Consider the following 16,339-nt stretch of genomic DNA (forward strand, 5'->3'; position numbering starts at 1 on the left):
GCTTTGCCGTGTGGAAAATAAAGCTGACAAATATGAAGGAACAGATGTTTCACAGCTAACCTGCTCAACACATCAGCAAATCAAAATATCAGCAATAAAATATAAAGCACTTACTTCTATGTTTCAGAATAACAGAGTCATGACTTCCTTTAAGAAGAGATTTTTTGTGTGTCCACTGTTTCCTACAACAGTGAAGAAAACATGCACTGAAATGGTTTTGTAATAAGACGATAATGACAGAATAACAATACTATTTCCTAGAGCTAGAACTCTACTTTACAGACGGATCATTAACAAAATAGATACCCTTAGATAGATGAATTAAAAAACTTTATCTTGACTTAGTTGTCATTACCATCTGTGAAACCTATTTTCATACAGAGCTATGGAATTAAAAGAGCCATTGTTGGAATTTCTTAACATAGCAAATATCGTCATCAGCTCCCATCAAGTCTTACCTAGCAGTGAACTGTTTCCGTGCGTGTGTGGCTCTAGTCAGGGCAGTCTGTAAAAGTCTGTACCACCTCCTCAAATTAAAATTATTCTGCTCTGTTAACCAGCACAGGTAGAAATAATGTCACAGGAAGAAACTTCACAATGTTGGTGTAATTTTGTGCCACAAGTTTAAAGTCATTTTGGTTTCACTGTGGTGGAATTCAAAACAGACTAGATCTAATAATCACACGCCTGGCCAAAAGGTGCTTTCCTGCAGCATGGTGCTGGCTCAACACTTCTGCTGCAGTGGCTGGTACTTTTTAAGCATAACCTCTGTCGAGGTGGTTTTATACACCCAACGAAACCTACCTGGGTGTTGTTTATCCTTGTCCCCCGCCTTGCTGGATAAAACCCTAAAAGACGAACATGAATCATGATGAGTAAACACAGTACAGAGAATTAAAATATGGCATGAATCACCTTGATATTACCTTGATATTCTCGTCTTATCAATCAATCAGTTATCATTTACAAACCAAACATCATTAACAGACAACTCTCAATGCAAGTCATGGCAAGTGTATCTCTTTAGTACAAACCAAGTACAGGTAAACACAACAGCATCAATCCTGCTGATCCAGTTTAAGTAAAACGTGAAATGTTCTTTAAAAGTGTGAGTGTGTGCAGAATGGTACCATTCTGTGCGGTCGTTGAAACCAAAGAGCAGTTTCATTGTAATGATGATGGCGGCGGCAGTCTGCAAGTCGTAGCGCGGAAGAGGAGAGTTCAGAGGATCCAACGTGTTGAGTGACTCGTCTGATAAACCAGCCTTCTCCATCACCCAGCACACCCATTCATACAGCTGATCTGGAGACAGACAGAACTAAAGTCAATACATTTCACACACCCATTCATACAGCTGATCTGGTGACGAACTAACGTCAATATTATTACGTATACACATACAGCTGATATGGGGACGGTCAGACACAACACCATTCAACTTCATGTACCCACTGATACAGCATATCTGGAGACAGATATAACACATTTTACACAGAGTCAGATGATCTGGAGACAGTGCGTGCGTGCGCTTACCAGGCAGGTTGATATGTGTGAGGTATCTCAGACTGAGCACAGCAGGGTGCAGCCCACACTGACTGCTGACTGGAGGGAAGCGGGGCAGGGCCATGAATATAGCCAAGCTCTGGGCTTCTTTATGCACATCCTTATAGAGAGGAATGGACTGGAGAAAACAAAAATGAGCACACACTCAGTCTGTATATAATGCAGTTTGCCGCGGGCACGGCTCAAACAGATTCACAGTAAGAAAGTATAGCCAGCACTCTGAAGTCCTTGGTAGTTTTAATTCATGGATACACGCTGAGGAAGGCTCGACACCGAAACACGTCCACATGTTTTGGTGTGTTCTTTCAGAGGGAACGTTTTTAAAATCTTTGCTTCTGGGCGGTTCCTTGAACAACATATTTTCAGATGAGGGTCGGCGGCCAATTACATATAATTATTTGGGGTCCTTGACATGAAATAGTCTGAGAACCTCTGACATAGAAACATACGTTTTTCTGAAAGCTGTCATGACTAATGGTTAAAAGTACCAGAAGGACTTCGGAGTGCTCCTGGCTATTACTTTCTAGCAATGGACTGGGAATGGACTGGAATCTTATCATAAGATGGGGCCAAACACCTAAAGAAAATATGCTTTTGTGATGACATGCACATTGATTGAGGCAGAGACTACTTTCGAGGGGACAGACATTCTGGTTACGGGATGCTAGCCCTGAGTTTTTGTGTAGAACACTCACCGTCGCCCTGAAGAGCAGAGTATCTCTGCCGGTGGGTTTCATGTCTTCTGGAAATAGGTCATGTGCGTTCACATAGGGGATGTGACCTTCACTGACAAACCTATAGACACAACACAATACAAACAACTGTGTATCGAAAATGTGTTCAATGTAAACACAGTTAATTTATGTTAATTTAATACAATTTTACGAATGTCGGGTATAGCGTTTTACACGCAGTGGAACACTGGATTAAACAATTAGCGGCCGTCAAACTGTTATTCCATGGATATATATTTTGTTTTTGTCGCATTCTTAAGCCAATCATTTGAGGTGACTCTTTGTGTCTCCATAGTGAACAAAGGAGGCTTTTGTGTCTTCATAGGGAACCACTGCTGGTCATCAAATTATTGGCTTAGACAAAAACAAGAAAATATGCATGATGAATTCAAGTCTCCATGGGGTGAGTAATCAATAGGAAAAAAGTATTTTTTTGGGTTAACTATCCCTTTAAGTAATGTCACCTATGGTAAATTACACTTGCTCTTCTAAACTAAAAACATGAAAACTCGCTATTAAGTTGTAAGTCAAAATGTTGTTTATTGCATGGTACCAACCTGAGTAGTTCAGACAAAGTGATGCCCTCTCTACACCAGACAAGGGCCAGGTAACAGAGGGCCAGCGTCTTACGCATGCTCAAGAGACTCCCGGCTCTTCTGCGACTCCGGCTCAGGTACTTTGCTGCGTCGAAGGAACCCGAAATCACAGACTCGCATTCACTGTCGTCTGTCTCTTCTCCTGTAAGCGAAAGAGCAGTCGCATCATTAAACTCCAGTCCTCTTAACTCCAACAGTTTGTGTCTGTCTGTCTGCCTGTGAGTGTGTGTATGTGTCCATGGCCAATAAACTACCTCTTTCATATTCTCTGTCTGTGAAAATTGCACAATGTCATACTCTTTGAATAACATTTACTTAAAAAAAAAAAAAAACTACCTCTTTTGAAATATTTTAACTTAACTTCCATAATGATCATAGTCCAAGGCAGTCAGATCAGGCTGAAACCTATACGTCATAGATACATTATGTCATAAACAGTAGATTAATTCTGTCATAGACTGGCCACATATTTCCAAGTGGAGGCACAGTATGCACTCCACTGAGCACATGGATCTTTCTCGTTTAAGACGTGTCAGTCTACTGAAACATTTATCACATCAGGGATCAGAACCTTTGTGTGCCAACCTGAGTTCTCGTTCTCTGTGTCTGTGAACATGTCTTTGTCTGTGTGTCTGTCATCGTCAGTGGACACAAAGGATGAGTCCATAGTGACGTCAGTGTCCTGAGACCGCTGAGGGACAAAAGACACAAATCGACAAAGACAACAGGTTACGTACACACTACACTCTTTGTTATATCACAGTGCATAACCTTGATGATATTATATTAATAATTAAATAACCACTTCAAACCAATATAGAATAGCACTTTGTAAAATAGCTGATCCACAAGCTCACAGCACTGCGATCGGTTGCTATTATTATTATTATTATGTGTATGCATATGGGTATAAAAACAAGTGTCCAAGCCATTAACACACTGGTGAAAACACCATCACTCACCATCACCCGTTTCAAGTGTGAATGCCGTATGGGCTTGTTTGTGTACGCCTGTCGACTGGTCTGCAAGTACATCCTCCAAAGCTGACACAATACATCCTAGATTAAAACATAAAAGAAACAGGGATTTGCAGAGCGGCTTTGAGACCAACTGAACACATTTCTATGGTTTCTCATATTCTAAGTTGCTTAACATAAATCTGTCATAAAGTGAGTGGCAAAGTGGGTTTAACGTCATTTAATGCAATTTGATAGGACATTTCTGTTTGGATGTATGGGCTATCAAGGCCAGAAAGTTTTTTTTTTGCCACTCAGTAGTTCCCGCATAACATCCCGGTATGATGATGTCACGTGCATATCTTCTATTACAGGAAGAATAACAAGTACACAGAATGATGAGAGTCATAATGCCAGACTAAAAAAAACCTTAAAATGAGGATTCACTCCGAGCTTCAGTAGAGCTTCAGCTTGATGCTTCAGGATGACCTGGAAGCCCTCACAGACCATCCACCGTTTCCGCGGGCCAGATTCTGAAACACATGAACAAATTGCATGTTTCAGTCAAGCACATTTTACTCTCCTCTGGTTCTGATTTCATTAAAACAAAAGTATAGTTGTTTGGTTGCAGTGTTTAGTTTTAAACGCTATTAACAACTAAAAACATTAACAGCTTTTAGTGTTATAAACCCTGAATTCACGTAAGTTTTGACAGATTTAAATTAGTTTGTTTAAATGAGACGACTGGCTTCATTCATTAATTAGTTAGTTTGTTCAATGAGCATCCTCACGTTTTGCTAGAAACTTGTGGACAGAAAATAAGTCTGACCAGGAGATAGATTTTTTCTCCTTTGATGTTTTATCCGTTTTTGTTTTCTTTTTCTTCTCTTTCTTTCGTTTTTCTTTTTCATCTTTTTTTCTTTTCTTCAACAGATTTAGTGTTACATCAGATGTTTCTCCAGCTGGAGCGGTGTCACGCTCCGTTGACTCCAGATCATCATTTAACTCTTGGTTCTTCTTTCTTTCACATTTCTCCTTTCTCTCCGGTGTTGGGGTGTGTAGCATCGCCGTGTCGACAGGAGGAGGGCTGAGGTCTCTGGTCTGGGAGGGCAGATGCTCCAGAAATTCATCATTCAGATTTTGGTTACTTTCAGATTTTTTCTTCTTGACTTTATCCTTTCGTTTCTGAGACGGCGTGTCAGACGTTACACCGACGACGTTTGATGAAGTCAAATCTGTACTCAGTTCCTCATCTACATCCTCGCTGTCTTTTTTCTTAGAGTCTTCACTCTTTTTAACCTTTTTCTTCCATTTAATCTGTGGCGTGTCTAATGTCAAACTGGGTTCCTCAAATTCTGCCCGATTTTCACTATTTAAAGCATTGCCGGTCTCCGAGTTTCTCTTCTTTTCTTTGAGCTTTTTATCCTTTTTCGTTGATATAAGCATGTCCAACATTAAACCGACTGGTGGAGTTGTTGAACCTCCATCACTGATTTGGGCCTGTGGCCTGTCACCTCCCATTGCCTCTGTATTTTCATCATTTAATTTCTCTTTATCCTTTTTCTTCTTCTTTTTCCGTGGTGTGTCAAACATCAAATTGGGTTTTGGAGCAGATCCCTCAACATTCTGGTCGTCCTTATTCTCTATGATTTTCTTACAGTCTTCATCATTTTTTCCCCTTTTTCTCTTCTTGATCTTTGTGTCTAATGTCAAACTATGTTCCTTGCATTCTGACTGCTGGACATTTTCAATATTTAAAGCATTGCCGGGCTCTGTGTTTTTCTTCTTTTCTTTGCGCTTTTCATCCTTCCTTTTCTTTGACACTGGCGTGTCCGACGTTAAACTGGCTGGCAGAGCTGAAGCATCATCACTGGTCTGGCTGTGTGGTTTGTCACCTTCAGCTGTCTCCATGTTTACCTCAATCAACTCCTGGTTAGTTTCTGATCGTTTCTTCTTTTCCTTGCGTTTCTTATCTTTTCTTTGATCAGACACTGGTGTGTCGGTCACTAAACAGTCTTTTGAAGAAGTACAACCCTGCGGTTGTTTAAATAGATCTTGGATATTATCAGCTCCTTCATTGCTCTCTGTCCGTCTTTTATTCGGCGTGTCGTTTAAAGAACATCTGTCCTCCTCCCTGCTTTGAGACTCCAGTGGATGTTCATTCAACTTCAGTTTGGCTTCTTTGCTCTTCTTTTTCTTCTTCCGTTCAGAGATCGGCGTGTGACATTCTACCGCTGGCTCGGTATTTTCAACTTCCGAGTGTACATTTTTCCTATTTTGTCCATTTTCGTTTTTAGATATTTCGTCCGTCGTTGGATTCGTAGTGATCTGCGACATGTTCATACAGAAAACGCCTGACTGAACAAGGTGCAAGGCGTTATCGGCAACAGTGCGGAAAAGTCAGCCTTATAGTATTGTCCTCTCAACTTCACAGTTGTATCCGCGGGAGCCGGGAACGATTATTTTCTTTGCTGTCTGGTTCTGAACACCGTTTGTTGTTGTGACTACTCCACTACAGCGGCCATGATGGTAACCACGTGGTGTTGTCCTCCCTCCACGCACGGCGTGCTTACGTAGGCGTTATGGCCGCTTGGAGGCGTCAGCGCGCTGCGTGCGTGTGTGTACTTTCATCGTTATCTTTGATTGATTGATTGAAATCTTTATTAACAGTTTGCAGAATTACAGTACATTTCAAGCACAAACTCAATACAAAGACTGTTAACTGTGAGTGGACGACCCAATTAAGCCTTACACTTGTTTACAACAGGGTCCACATTGTTCAATTCATCAAAACATTTAGAGACAAACAAATAGACACTTCTATGTAGTTAAAGAACAGAACAGGAATTCATCATATAGGAAGCGAAAAGGGAAAAAAATATATATACAGTGAGGGGAACAGGGGGATAAAAGAGAACGAAAGACAGAGTGTAGGGCGCCTGCACACAACACCATGCGTTGATGCCATGTGTGCATATGTGCAGGCACCCAACACCACGTCCATACAAAAACATAGTACAATCCAGATAAAAATTCAGCTTTTACAGAGGCCAGTTTCGAATTGCAGCCATCCACAATCCACAATCACACATAATTTTATGATTGTCCACTGTGTCCAGTAGTGGAAAAAGTACTCAATTGTTTTAACTTGAATTATTGTTTGAACAGAATTCAAAATGTAAAAGTATTGGCATAAAAATGTACTTTAAAGTATCAAAAGTAAAATGACTCATTATGCAGAATATCTCATTTCAAATGTATAACCAAAACTTATTTTGAAAATAGCAGATCGACAAGCTCCACTGTGTATTGGGCTGAAGTGTTTAATGTATGTTTTGTAATAATAATCTAAATAGTAACTATTAACTAAAGTTTTTAAATAATTGCAGTGGAGTAAAAGTACAATATTTGACTCTGAAATGTTTAGTTACTAGTTACTAATTACTTGCGTCCTGTCCTGCTGCGGCTTTCAGCAGTGTTGCGTTGGAGAATAATGCACACAACTAAGGAGATGAGTTGAACAGGTACAGTATGTGACTTTACTGTGAGCTGAAAAGGTGCGCCGGCAACGCACTATGCACATTACAAACCGGTGTCGTCAGCAGCAGCAGCAACACAACACAGCCTTACGGCCGCATGCACACTTTTCGTTGCTGTCGTGAACCCCATTTCAAGCTTCTCTTCTACACTCATACAGGCAGTTTCGCTAACAAATAGCTTTGAGTGGCTTTCAGTAAGGGTTCAGTTTGGAACCGTATCAATGGTTGTAGTGGGGATCTACAGACCCCCTTCGGCTGTCTCCTCCTCCATTGACATACAAGTATGCTCTCCATGCACTCAGAGTTAAGAGCTGCTGGTTTTGGGTGACGTCAACCAGAATTGGCAGGCGAGTGCTTCGGAACATCTCAAGGAATCACCAGTTGACTTAAACCTAACTCAACTGGTCTCAGAAACAACAAGGCCTAATTTATTGGACCCGTCTAGATCCACCCTGATCGACCTAATCATTTCAAATAGAACGGATACATTTTCTGCCTGCTGGGTTTTGGAGCTGGGTACCAGCGTCCAGTGCATGTTTAAGAGATTCCCAGTTAAAACGATCCAATAAGTCTCGTGTGGTCTCCCGGAGACATTTTAATGAACAGGCCCTTTTTATCTGATATTTCTCGTAGTGATTTATTTTTAACCTCTGAATTTTCAGATGTTAAAGGAAGACTGACACGCCCCTCGGGAGCTAATAACTGCTATCAAACAATGCTATCATGATTCTGACGTCAGAGTGGCGAAAGCTTTCCCCAACGACTTCTATGCGGGCTCGCCGGGCTTGGTGGCCGTGGTAGCATAGCAACTTATGCTACTATTTTGGTGTCACATTTAGCTTGAATACTGGGTGAAAGTCTCATTAAAAAAAATATTTTTTCGCAACATTGTTCAGGTGAACTGTGTGTTTATGCTTGTTCATTGTAATAATCAATATCGCTATGATTATTTTATTTATCGCCGCGTCGCTCCGCATGACAACATAGTCTAGCCCGTCTCAGATGCAGGCTGCACACACACGGACGGACGGACGTATAGTCTCTGGTCAGGTCCCCGCATTGAACTGGGCATGTGTGTACGCACACACACACACACACAGACACACAACTTTTAGCCGTGGCTATAGTGCATGACAGCGGGGAAGAGATTCCGTGCCATTGCATGTGTGTGTGTGTGTGTGTACACACATGCCCAGTCCCCCGTAGAGGCTCATGATCTCGTCCGCAAGACTATGCCTCGGCATAGCGATATTTATTATTACAATGAATACAAACATAAACACACTATAGTTCACTTGAACAATGTTGTGGTAACTAACTACGGTATTACAGAGTGAGAGCGAGGGTGTACATGTCAGCCTGCGGCTGAGAGGGGAAAAGAACAGTAGTCGCGCTGCTCTCACAGCGGCCAGACAACAGCAGACCGTCCGTAGTCGCGACTGTCGCGCTGCGGGGCTGAGAGGTCTCAGAGCGGGCAGACAGGGGTGTTGGCGACCGGGGGAACATGGGACTCCAGTCCAAAATTTGCGCTTGTGCTGCAGTTCCCCTAAAAAACCCCACGCCAACCTCAATTGCATTCAAACTAAGCATTTCTGGCGAAAAAATAATTTTTTTCAATTACATTTATAGCCAATATGACGCTAAATGTACCGTCAAAAACGCTAGCCTGACCTATAGCCACTTGTTGCTAGCGCCGTAGCCCCGTTTCAAACTGTTTCAAACTGTTTTCAGTCAGACCACGTGATGTGCTGTACCACCCATATTAATTTCGGGGCATGTCAGCGGACCTTTAATCTTGCACTCTCATTTTTTATAGAAACTTTTAGCACCATGGTGAACGCTCATGCTCCAATAAAGAAGCTCAGGCTAAAAGACAGAGTCAACCCATGGTTCTCTCCTGAGCTAGCAGCTCTGCTTAAGGAAATGTTGAGTTTGTGCTTGAAATGCTCCAATAAAGAAGCTCAGGCTAAAAGACAGAGTCAACCCATGGTTCTCTCCTGAGCTAGCAGCTCTGCTTAAGGAAATGTTGAGTTTGTGCTTGAAATGTACTGTAATTCTGCAAACTGTTAATAAAGATTTCAATCAATCAATCAAAGGAACAATGCCTGGGCTCGTGCTAGGCGCGCCGGTGATCCTGCTCACTGGACATGCTTCCGTCGGATTAGGAACATATGCACTTCATCCCTCAGGAAAACCATATCAGACTATCATTTTCGGGCTTGGGTATGGGCACTGATGATACGGAGGAGGAAACACGCCGCCAGCACCCACAGCGTCCCTAGCAGGAATCGAACCCAGGACCTTCTAGCTGTGAGGCGACAGCACTACCAACTGTGCCACCGTGCCCCCACCCAATGTTTTACACCTGTAAACCTGTGACGTGAAAATAAATAAAGTTGATTGTGATTGTCACTGCTATTGCTGCTATTACACCTGCATTTCCATCAGTTTTATCTTATCTCACATTACACATTTTAAACTTACAGTTAAACAAAACTCCTGCCTTCCACCCGTTTGTGTCATGATGTGTTATTAAATGAGCGATTGTGATTAGTATACTATCCAGGTGAGACTAACCAGCTTGTTGGCGTGCACTGGCTGCTTTGCTGATGGTGGTAATCCTGCTGAAACCAAAATGGAGTGAGGGGTCCACTACCTCCCTGGTTCTCTGGAACAACAGCAAAACCAAACAAAACATGAAGGGTGTGTTCCGAAATGCGCACCGGGAATGTGCTCATTTTTTGTGTACACTGGAGTGTGGCTTAATTACAAACGACCAGTTAAAACAACACACCTTCCTGTAACATTGAAAGGTAATTCATGTAGTTGCTCGGGTCAGTCGGTGTGGGCACTCGGCACACCCGGGGCGAATTAAAATAAATGTGTGACTTGCTCCACTGAAATTAGATGAACGTCACGTTAGTTGTACCATTACCTAACTAGGCAGTTCGCTCAAATGTGTTATTGTTGACATTAGTTTATGACATTACATTACTGACCATTCACCAAAATATAATATAATACAGTAGTGATGGCTGATCTCAGTATGGTATGAAAATCAACTTGCAGAGACTTGCTTGAGATAATATTAATCAAAAGCATTTTGAAACCCAGAATGATTTGAAAAGTCCTGCCAAGAATTGTCACTCATTCAGAGCTACAAACAGAAAAATGTTGATTTAAAACATACGCAGAGTCTGATATAGCCGGAAAAGTTGTGAATAGACATTGAGAGCCATATGGACTTTTTTGTGTTTTAGCCATGTCTGACTGTACCTCGTGCTGTTTACATTTCTGACTAATAAAGAATTCAATAAAAAATGGTCCTTTACGAACAAATTATTAACAACTTAGAGTAGCCTAATAGCCTGACACTGGAAACAGACATTTCTTGTGTAAGAGGTAGGCATGGTCACTAAGAGTAGACAAGTGGACTTTGCAGTAAGTTGATGTTTAATGCGCGTTCCTCACCTCAATAACATTAAGGCAGGTCCTGCAGTAGTATCTTCCTTCATCCGAGATGCCCCAGTCCACTGCCGAGCACTGCTCACACGGCACTCTGTATTCACTCTAAAGAGGGGTACAACAATAGATACACCTTAAATACCAAGGCTCATCACAAAATGATGAACTTTGTGTATTACAGGAGTTCAGTGACCTTTTATTAAACTGATGTTTTGGTCAGATAAACTACCACCCTGGCCAGCCGGGGTGCCTGATGGAGGGGAAAGGAACTGGTTGAAATAGCGCATTCCTTCCATGCGCTACATCCAACCGGGGGAAATCCCCCCCAGATGAAAAGAAGCAGCTTGGACTCCACATGCATTGAAAGAAGCATAAGGTCAGTCCGTTGCTCTCCCCAGGTTGGCAGAGGGAGTGTAGCACCCAGGAGTTACATTAGATAATTGACACTGGGCGTGGGAGATGTATAAAATAAGATAAGATATAAACCACAGCTATTGCCTATCTAATATTATTATTACTACTGAATGACAGACCCTGTCAGAATCATATTGAGGTAATACATAAATAAAACAACAGCAAACGATCGAACCACCTGTAAACCTGATATGGCAGTGAGATTGATTCTGACAACAAATGGTCTTGAACTCTGATTACACGTACGTACGATACTGTACTGTTTTTGTTTATATGAAATCGATTCTAGCTCTATGACATCTAAACCCTTTTCATAACGCATCTATAGGATCGATATTACGGTTTGGCGTGAATGCAATTTTGTGGCTTTCTCTCTCACATCTCTAAAACTGTTATGAATCGCTTACTGAGTGCATAACGTAAAGCACAATTAGATCAACCCACCGTTTCGTCGTCGTCCATATCAGCAATACATGTTTAAGCTTGTTTCTTTCATAAAATATTACTTTCAAAGCGTAGCTTCGCTCAGTCAGACCCATAGAGTATTAAAAGGTCAGACCACATCATGAACAAACTCTATGGATACACGTTGTGTGTTGTTTAGAATTTTACAGGAAATACGTCACTGATAGCGTATTCGTGGTGTTACATTAAAATATCTTCCGGCCATGAATGAACACAGAACTCAATGGTTGAGTACCGCTATGGTCAGAACTCTTTACTCAATCAAGCAAAACAATACATACAAATAAAATAAATACATATTTTTACATGAAAATGGAGGAAACCCTGAAACTGAATGAAGTCAAAACTCAGTACCAGACGTATGTAAGTATGTAAGTATACTTACGTATGTAAGTATGTAAACTCAAATTGTATAAAAGGGGAAGATAATTGTTGCAAATTAGAGTTTTTGCGAAATGTAATAAGAATATTGTGTGTGTGTGTGTGTGTGTGTGTGTGTGTGTGTGTGACACACACACACTGTGTGTGTGTGTGTGTGTGTGTGTGTGTGTGTGTGTGTGTGTGTGTGTGCGTGCGTGCGTGCGTGTGTGTGTGTGTGTGTGTGTGTGTGTGTGTGTGTGTGTGTGTGTGTGTGTGTGTGTGCGTGTGTGTGGTGTGTGTGAGACGCAACTTGGATTGTTGTAGCGCCACCATGAGGCTGATTTGAAAACGGTCAAGTGGCATTTCTTCCTCAGCCTATAGTGGGAATAGGCTTGGGATACTGTGGTTGATTCCTAGATACGACAATACACTGCCATGTCTTCCTTCTCAGAATGCATTTCTTTCATGTGGATTCCAAGGGATTCGATTTCCCAAAAGTTGCGTAACTGATCTGACAGTGCCTGTTCCTCTCCGACGCTGATGTGCATCACTTCAATGTCCACAATTTCAGTTATGATATTTCGCGTGGTGACATCTCCTTATTGCACCAACCATCCAAATACACTTTCCAGTGCAACTAGTCCTTCATTCAGTCTCTCCATTTTTCCTGTGACCTGCATTTTCCAATATTGGTCTCCGCCAATTAGGACTCCTATTTCCTAATTCCACTGCATCCATCCCTATGATGGGTAGGCCTACATCTGCTATGGGCATTTCTTTTGCTTCCAAGTCCCTCCTTATCTTTCCGTTTGGCGCTTTAATCATAGAAGAGCTCAACTTGGGTGTTTCCAATAAATGGACATCTCACATCAATGTTCTTAATATTTCTCAAATGAGCCTTCACTTTCCTGCAGGTAATTCTCTGGGGTGTTTTGGAACGAAACACATACATATTCAACGTTTCTTTACCTATAACTGGCAGGTTAAGTGCTCTGGAAATATCCTCTTTAATGAAACTGCGGTTGCTACCCCCATCTAATAGGCACCACTTGGCTTTGCGTTGGTGCATCTATCCAAATGGTATAGCTGTCTATGCAGTAGTAATACTTATTGTCAGAGTTCAGCAACACTGTGGTCAGCCTGTCTGTCGTTGCCGTGGTCGGCGCGTCTATCATGCGCTTATTGACTGGCTGTTTGATTGCAAACTGTTTTGTGGTGTCTGCGCCCGCACTAGTGAATGCCCTGCTTTCTACAATTACGCGCGACATGCCTGCCTACCACTGAGACATATACAAAACACCTGCCATGTTTCCTCAGTGTTTCTCTTCTTAGTTCAACAGTCAGTTCAGTACAGTTCTTGTTACAGAATACGCATTTTGAAACATCTCTGAAACTCGATCGCAGCATGGAATGCAGCTGTCGAGGCAGCGCCGCCGCTGTAGGTTTTCTTTTTTCCGTTCTTTTCTCCCAGTTGCGCTCTGTGCGCTCTCTTGATTCTCTCTCTGGGGTGTATAATAATACGATAATAATATCAACCAAAAATCAACCAATATACATACAAAGTCCAAAATAATATAATTCTCTGCAACATATACAATAAACTTTAACCCATTTGTGTCCCAACCTTCCTATACAGGGAAGAAATAACAAGAACTTAATACAGGTCATTAAATATATCAAATGGACTCTTTCAGTCTTTTAAGGGTCTGTAACTCTGAGAGTTAAATTAACTTTGATTTTACAATATATAAATGCCATTTATCCTTAGATTAATGCATGTCAAACTGCGGGTCATTGAAATGAAAGGGTTGAGAATCTTTGCTAGAGCTATAAAAGTTCTCTTATGGGGGTCCCAGCTGGCATATATTTTCAAATGGGGGTCCGCAGGGCTAATTAGTGTCAATTTGCGGAATACCAAACGACTCGCCCCTTTACCAACTCGTCCCCACGAAATGTTTTAATCTAGTTAACATAATGAAATGATCTTGTATACATGTATTTGATATTGTATAGTAGACTAGTCGATCTCTAAAGAATAACATGACACAGACACAGCTAGAGACGGTGACTGCTTAATTAAGTTAATTTAGGACTTTCTATCAGTTACTTTCGTTTTATTAAACACATTTCTTCCATGTAGCCCATGTTTTTTAATGGCATCATCATGCTATTATGCCCGTGGATATACAGTGAACTTAACAATTATACATTAATATGATAATACCTTTTATATAATCACCAACAACATGAATTATGTTTGTTATGTACAATAGGTAGAGTAGTGGGGGCGGGGCGAGATGGAAAAGGGGCGACCGTAGCCTACCTGTTAGCAATTTGGGGATCCTTGACATGTAAAAGTTTGGGAACCACTGCTCTAACTAACATGTCATGTTTGTAAGTAATGCATGGTGGTGTAATGAGCACATGCACCCACAGGGCGTCGCTGTTGTACCGTAAACCTCCTCAGACAGACCGAAGCACACAGTGGAGTAGGAACTCTTAGACAGAACTGAAGTGTCTGTTTCCGTCCGGGCCTCCATCCACACTGGATGAAAGATTGACATGGAAATCCCATATAGAGAGAGTACAGTGCAAGTGTAAGAAAGTAAATAACATCCTCCGTAGTTTAGCAGGTAGTGATTGGGGGGCTGAGATAGAGACCCTGCATATGATATATCAAAACAAGATCTACCTTAGATTATGGGAGTAGCCTAGGCCTATAGTGTTTGGGGCAGGCGATAGCAGGCGAACAGGTGATGGTCGAAAGGTGGGCGGAAAAGGATAAAAATAATTAATCTTTTCGGGCGATAGGCCTACTGGACGATTAGGCGATATGTCAGCCGATGCTCGCCCGCTGTTAAAACTTACTGTAAGAGTCTGCAGTGGAGCTTTTAGAACTACTCCTATTCCGGCCTTGCTAGTTGAAAAATGGTGGAGGCACCATTAAGTAACAGGAGGAAGAAGCTGGGACTTCACTACTGAGTCAAATTAAGCGGGTTCCAGTACAGCTCTGCAGCAAAATGTATATTGGACGAGTGTTGGGAGTTTGTAGGAAAGGAGGAAAAGTCTATTTTTACACCAGAGGCAAACTTCCAGAATGTTGGAAGAACAGTCTTGAATTTTCTCGTGTCATGTGTTTGGGTCCAATCCATCCCAGAATGCACTCTGTTTCTACCCGGAAGGAGGAGTGAAATCGCCTCATGCGCTTTTGAGCAACTTAATGCAAGTGGATCGGAGGAGAAATCCGGTGCCGTCTCTATTAATAATTTAATATATACTCTAAGGTATCAATCTACAGCCAGCCAGCAAGCGAAAGGGACTTTTTTTAGTTTTCAACGCTATTCCGCGCGATTCTGCGATTGGAACGACTGGAAGTGTTAACAGTCTTCAGGTCAGTTTACACCTCATTCACACAGCAGGCAAAGAGAGACCGTCGTTCCAGGTCACTTTACACCTCATTCACACAGCAGGCAAAGAGAGACCCTTCCGACGGCGATATTGTGTGAAAAACTGTCGTGATATGGAGCGTTGTTCAATGCTTGCGATGTCGCCTGAACCGAACAAAGTAACCAATAAATAATAGCTGTAGCCTATATCTCAACCAATACAAGTGTTTGGGGCGGTGAAACCTTGCAGACTGCGAGCGAATAACGGAGTTATGGACGACGTAGATCCAAAATATTCCACTTTATCTCTGAATGTGTCGACATGTACAGTCAGTGACTGAATGAACAGTACAGTTAGTTATTTATCATCTATGTGAATGTGAAATGAACACATTATAATAATTTGCAGACACCACCACCATCGCTCGCTCTGTTCCATAAAAGCTTTTAGCTAGCGTGTCAGGTGGGTGTGGTGGACTCATTAGCTCTGACACCACTGTGCAATAGTTCAGTCTCAGTGCAACAGAGATTATTATGGGATATGAGTAGACACAAATGACAAGGCCCCCTACTGGGATGATTACAGTGGAATGACAAGAGAAGACCAAACAACAGACGAGGAGGGAGACAGGAGGCAACAGGAGGGAAGGTATGAGGGAAGAGGAGAAAAGAAAGGGGAAAAAAAGCGGAGAGAAATCCTAACCCACCCCACCCCGACAATTAAGCCAAATTTATATTCCTCTGTGCAGCGGTCGCTCGCCAAAAACAACAGATTTTCAAGTGAAAGTACAACCCAGAAGTAAGATGAAATATTAATTAGGTGTGTAGGAACAGCCACTGCAATTACTGTATTCTTTCTCT

General features: G+C 41.9%; 1 protein-coding gene across 4 annotated transcripts in view; it reads right to left on the reverse strand.

The window, feature by feature from the left end:
- taf1b (TATA box binding protein (Tbp)-associated factor, RNA polymerase I, B) overlaps nucleotides 1-16,339 on the reverse strand; it is a 70,731-nt gene that overhangs the window by 2,252 nt on the left and 52,140 nt on the right. The window contains exons 1-13 of one of the 4 annotated variants that reach the window (XM_080765419.1): nucleotides 11,712-11,833; nucleotides 10,860-10,958; nucleotides 9,966-10,056; nucleotides 4,279-4,382; nucleotides 3,856-3,951; nucleotides 3,479-3,584; nucleotides 2,855-3,035; nucleotides 2,259-2,358; nucleotides 1,534-1,681; nucleotides 1,131-1,302; nucleotides 805-848; nucleotides 459-549; nucleotides 115-182 (exon numbers count right to left, since the gene is read on the reverse strand). In XM_080765419.1, coding sequence (XP_080621545.1) covers nucleotides 115-182; nucleotides 459-549; nucleotides 805-848; nucleotides 1,131-1,302; nucleotides 1,534-1,681; nucleotides 2,259-2,358; nucleotides 2,855-3,035; nucleotides 3,479-3,584; nucleotides 3,856-3,951; nucleotides 4,279-4,382; nucleotides 9,966-10,056; nucleotides 10,860-10,958; nucleotides 11,712-11,729 — 1,318 coding nt within the window. In that variant the 5' untranslated portion in view covers nucleotides 11,730-11,833. Of the gene's footprint in view, nucleotides 1-114; nucleotides 183-458; nucleotides 550-804; nucleotides 849-1,130; nucleotides 1,303-1,533; nucleotides 1,682-2,258; nucleotides 2,359-2,854; nucleotides 3,036-3,478; nucleotides 3,585-3,855; nucleotides 3,952-4,278; nucleotides 4,383-4,640; nucleotides 6,449-9,965; nucleotides 10,057-10,859; nucleotides 10,959-11,711; nucleotides 11,834-16,339 lie in introns of those variants that run through there. The other 3 variants (XM_080765418.1, XR_013964198.1, XM_080765417.1) reach the window with 3 other exon arrangements.

The sequence above is a fragment of the Protomyctophum bolini genome (assembly GCF_963924005.1).
Source record: "Protomyctophum bolini genome assembly, chromosome: 1".
Lineage (NCBI taxonomy): Eukaryota > Metazoa > Chordata > Actinopteri > Myctophiformes > Myctophidae > Protomyctophum > Protomyctophum bolini.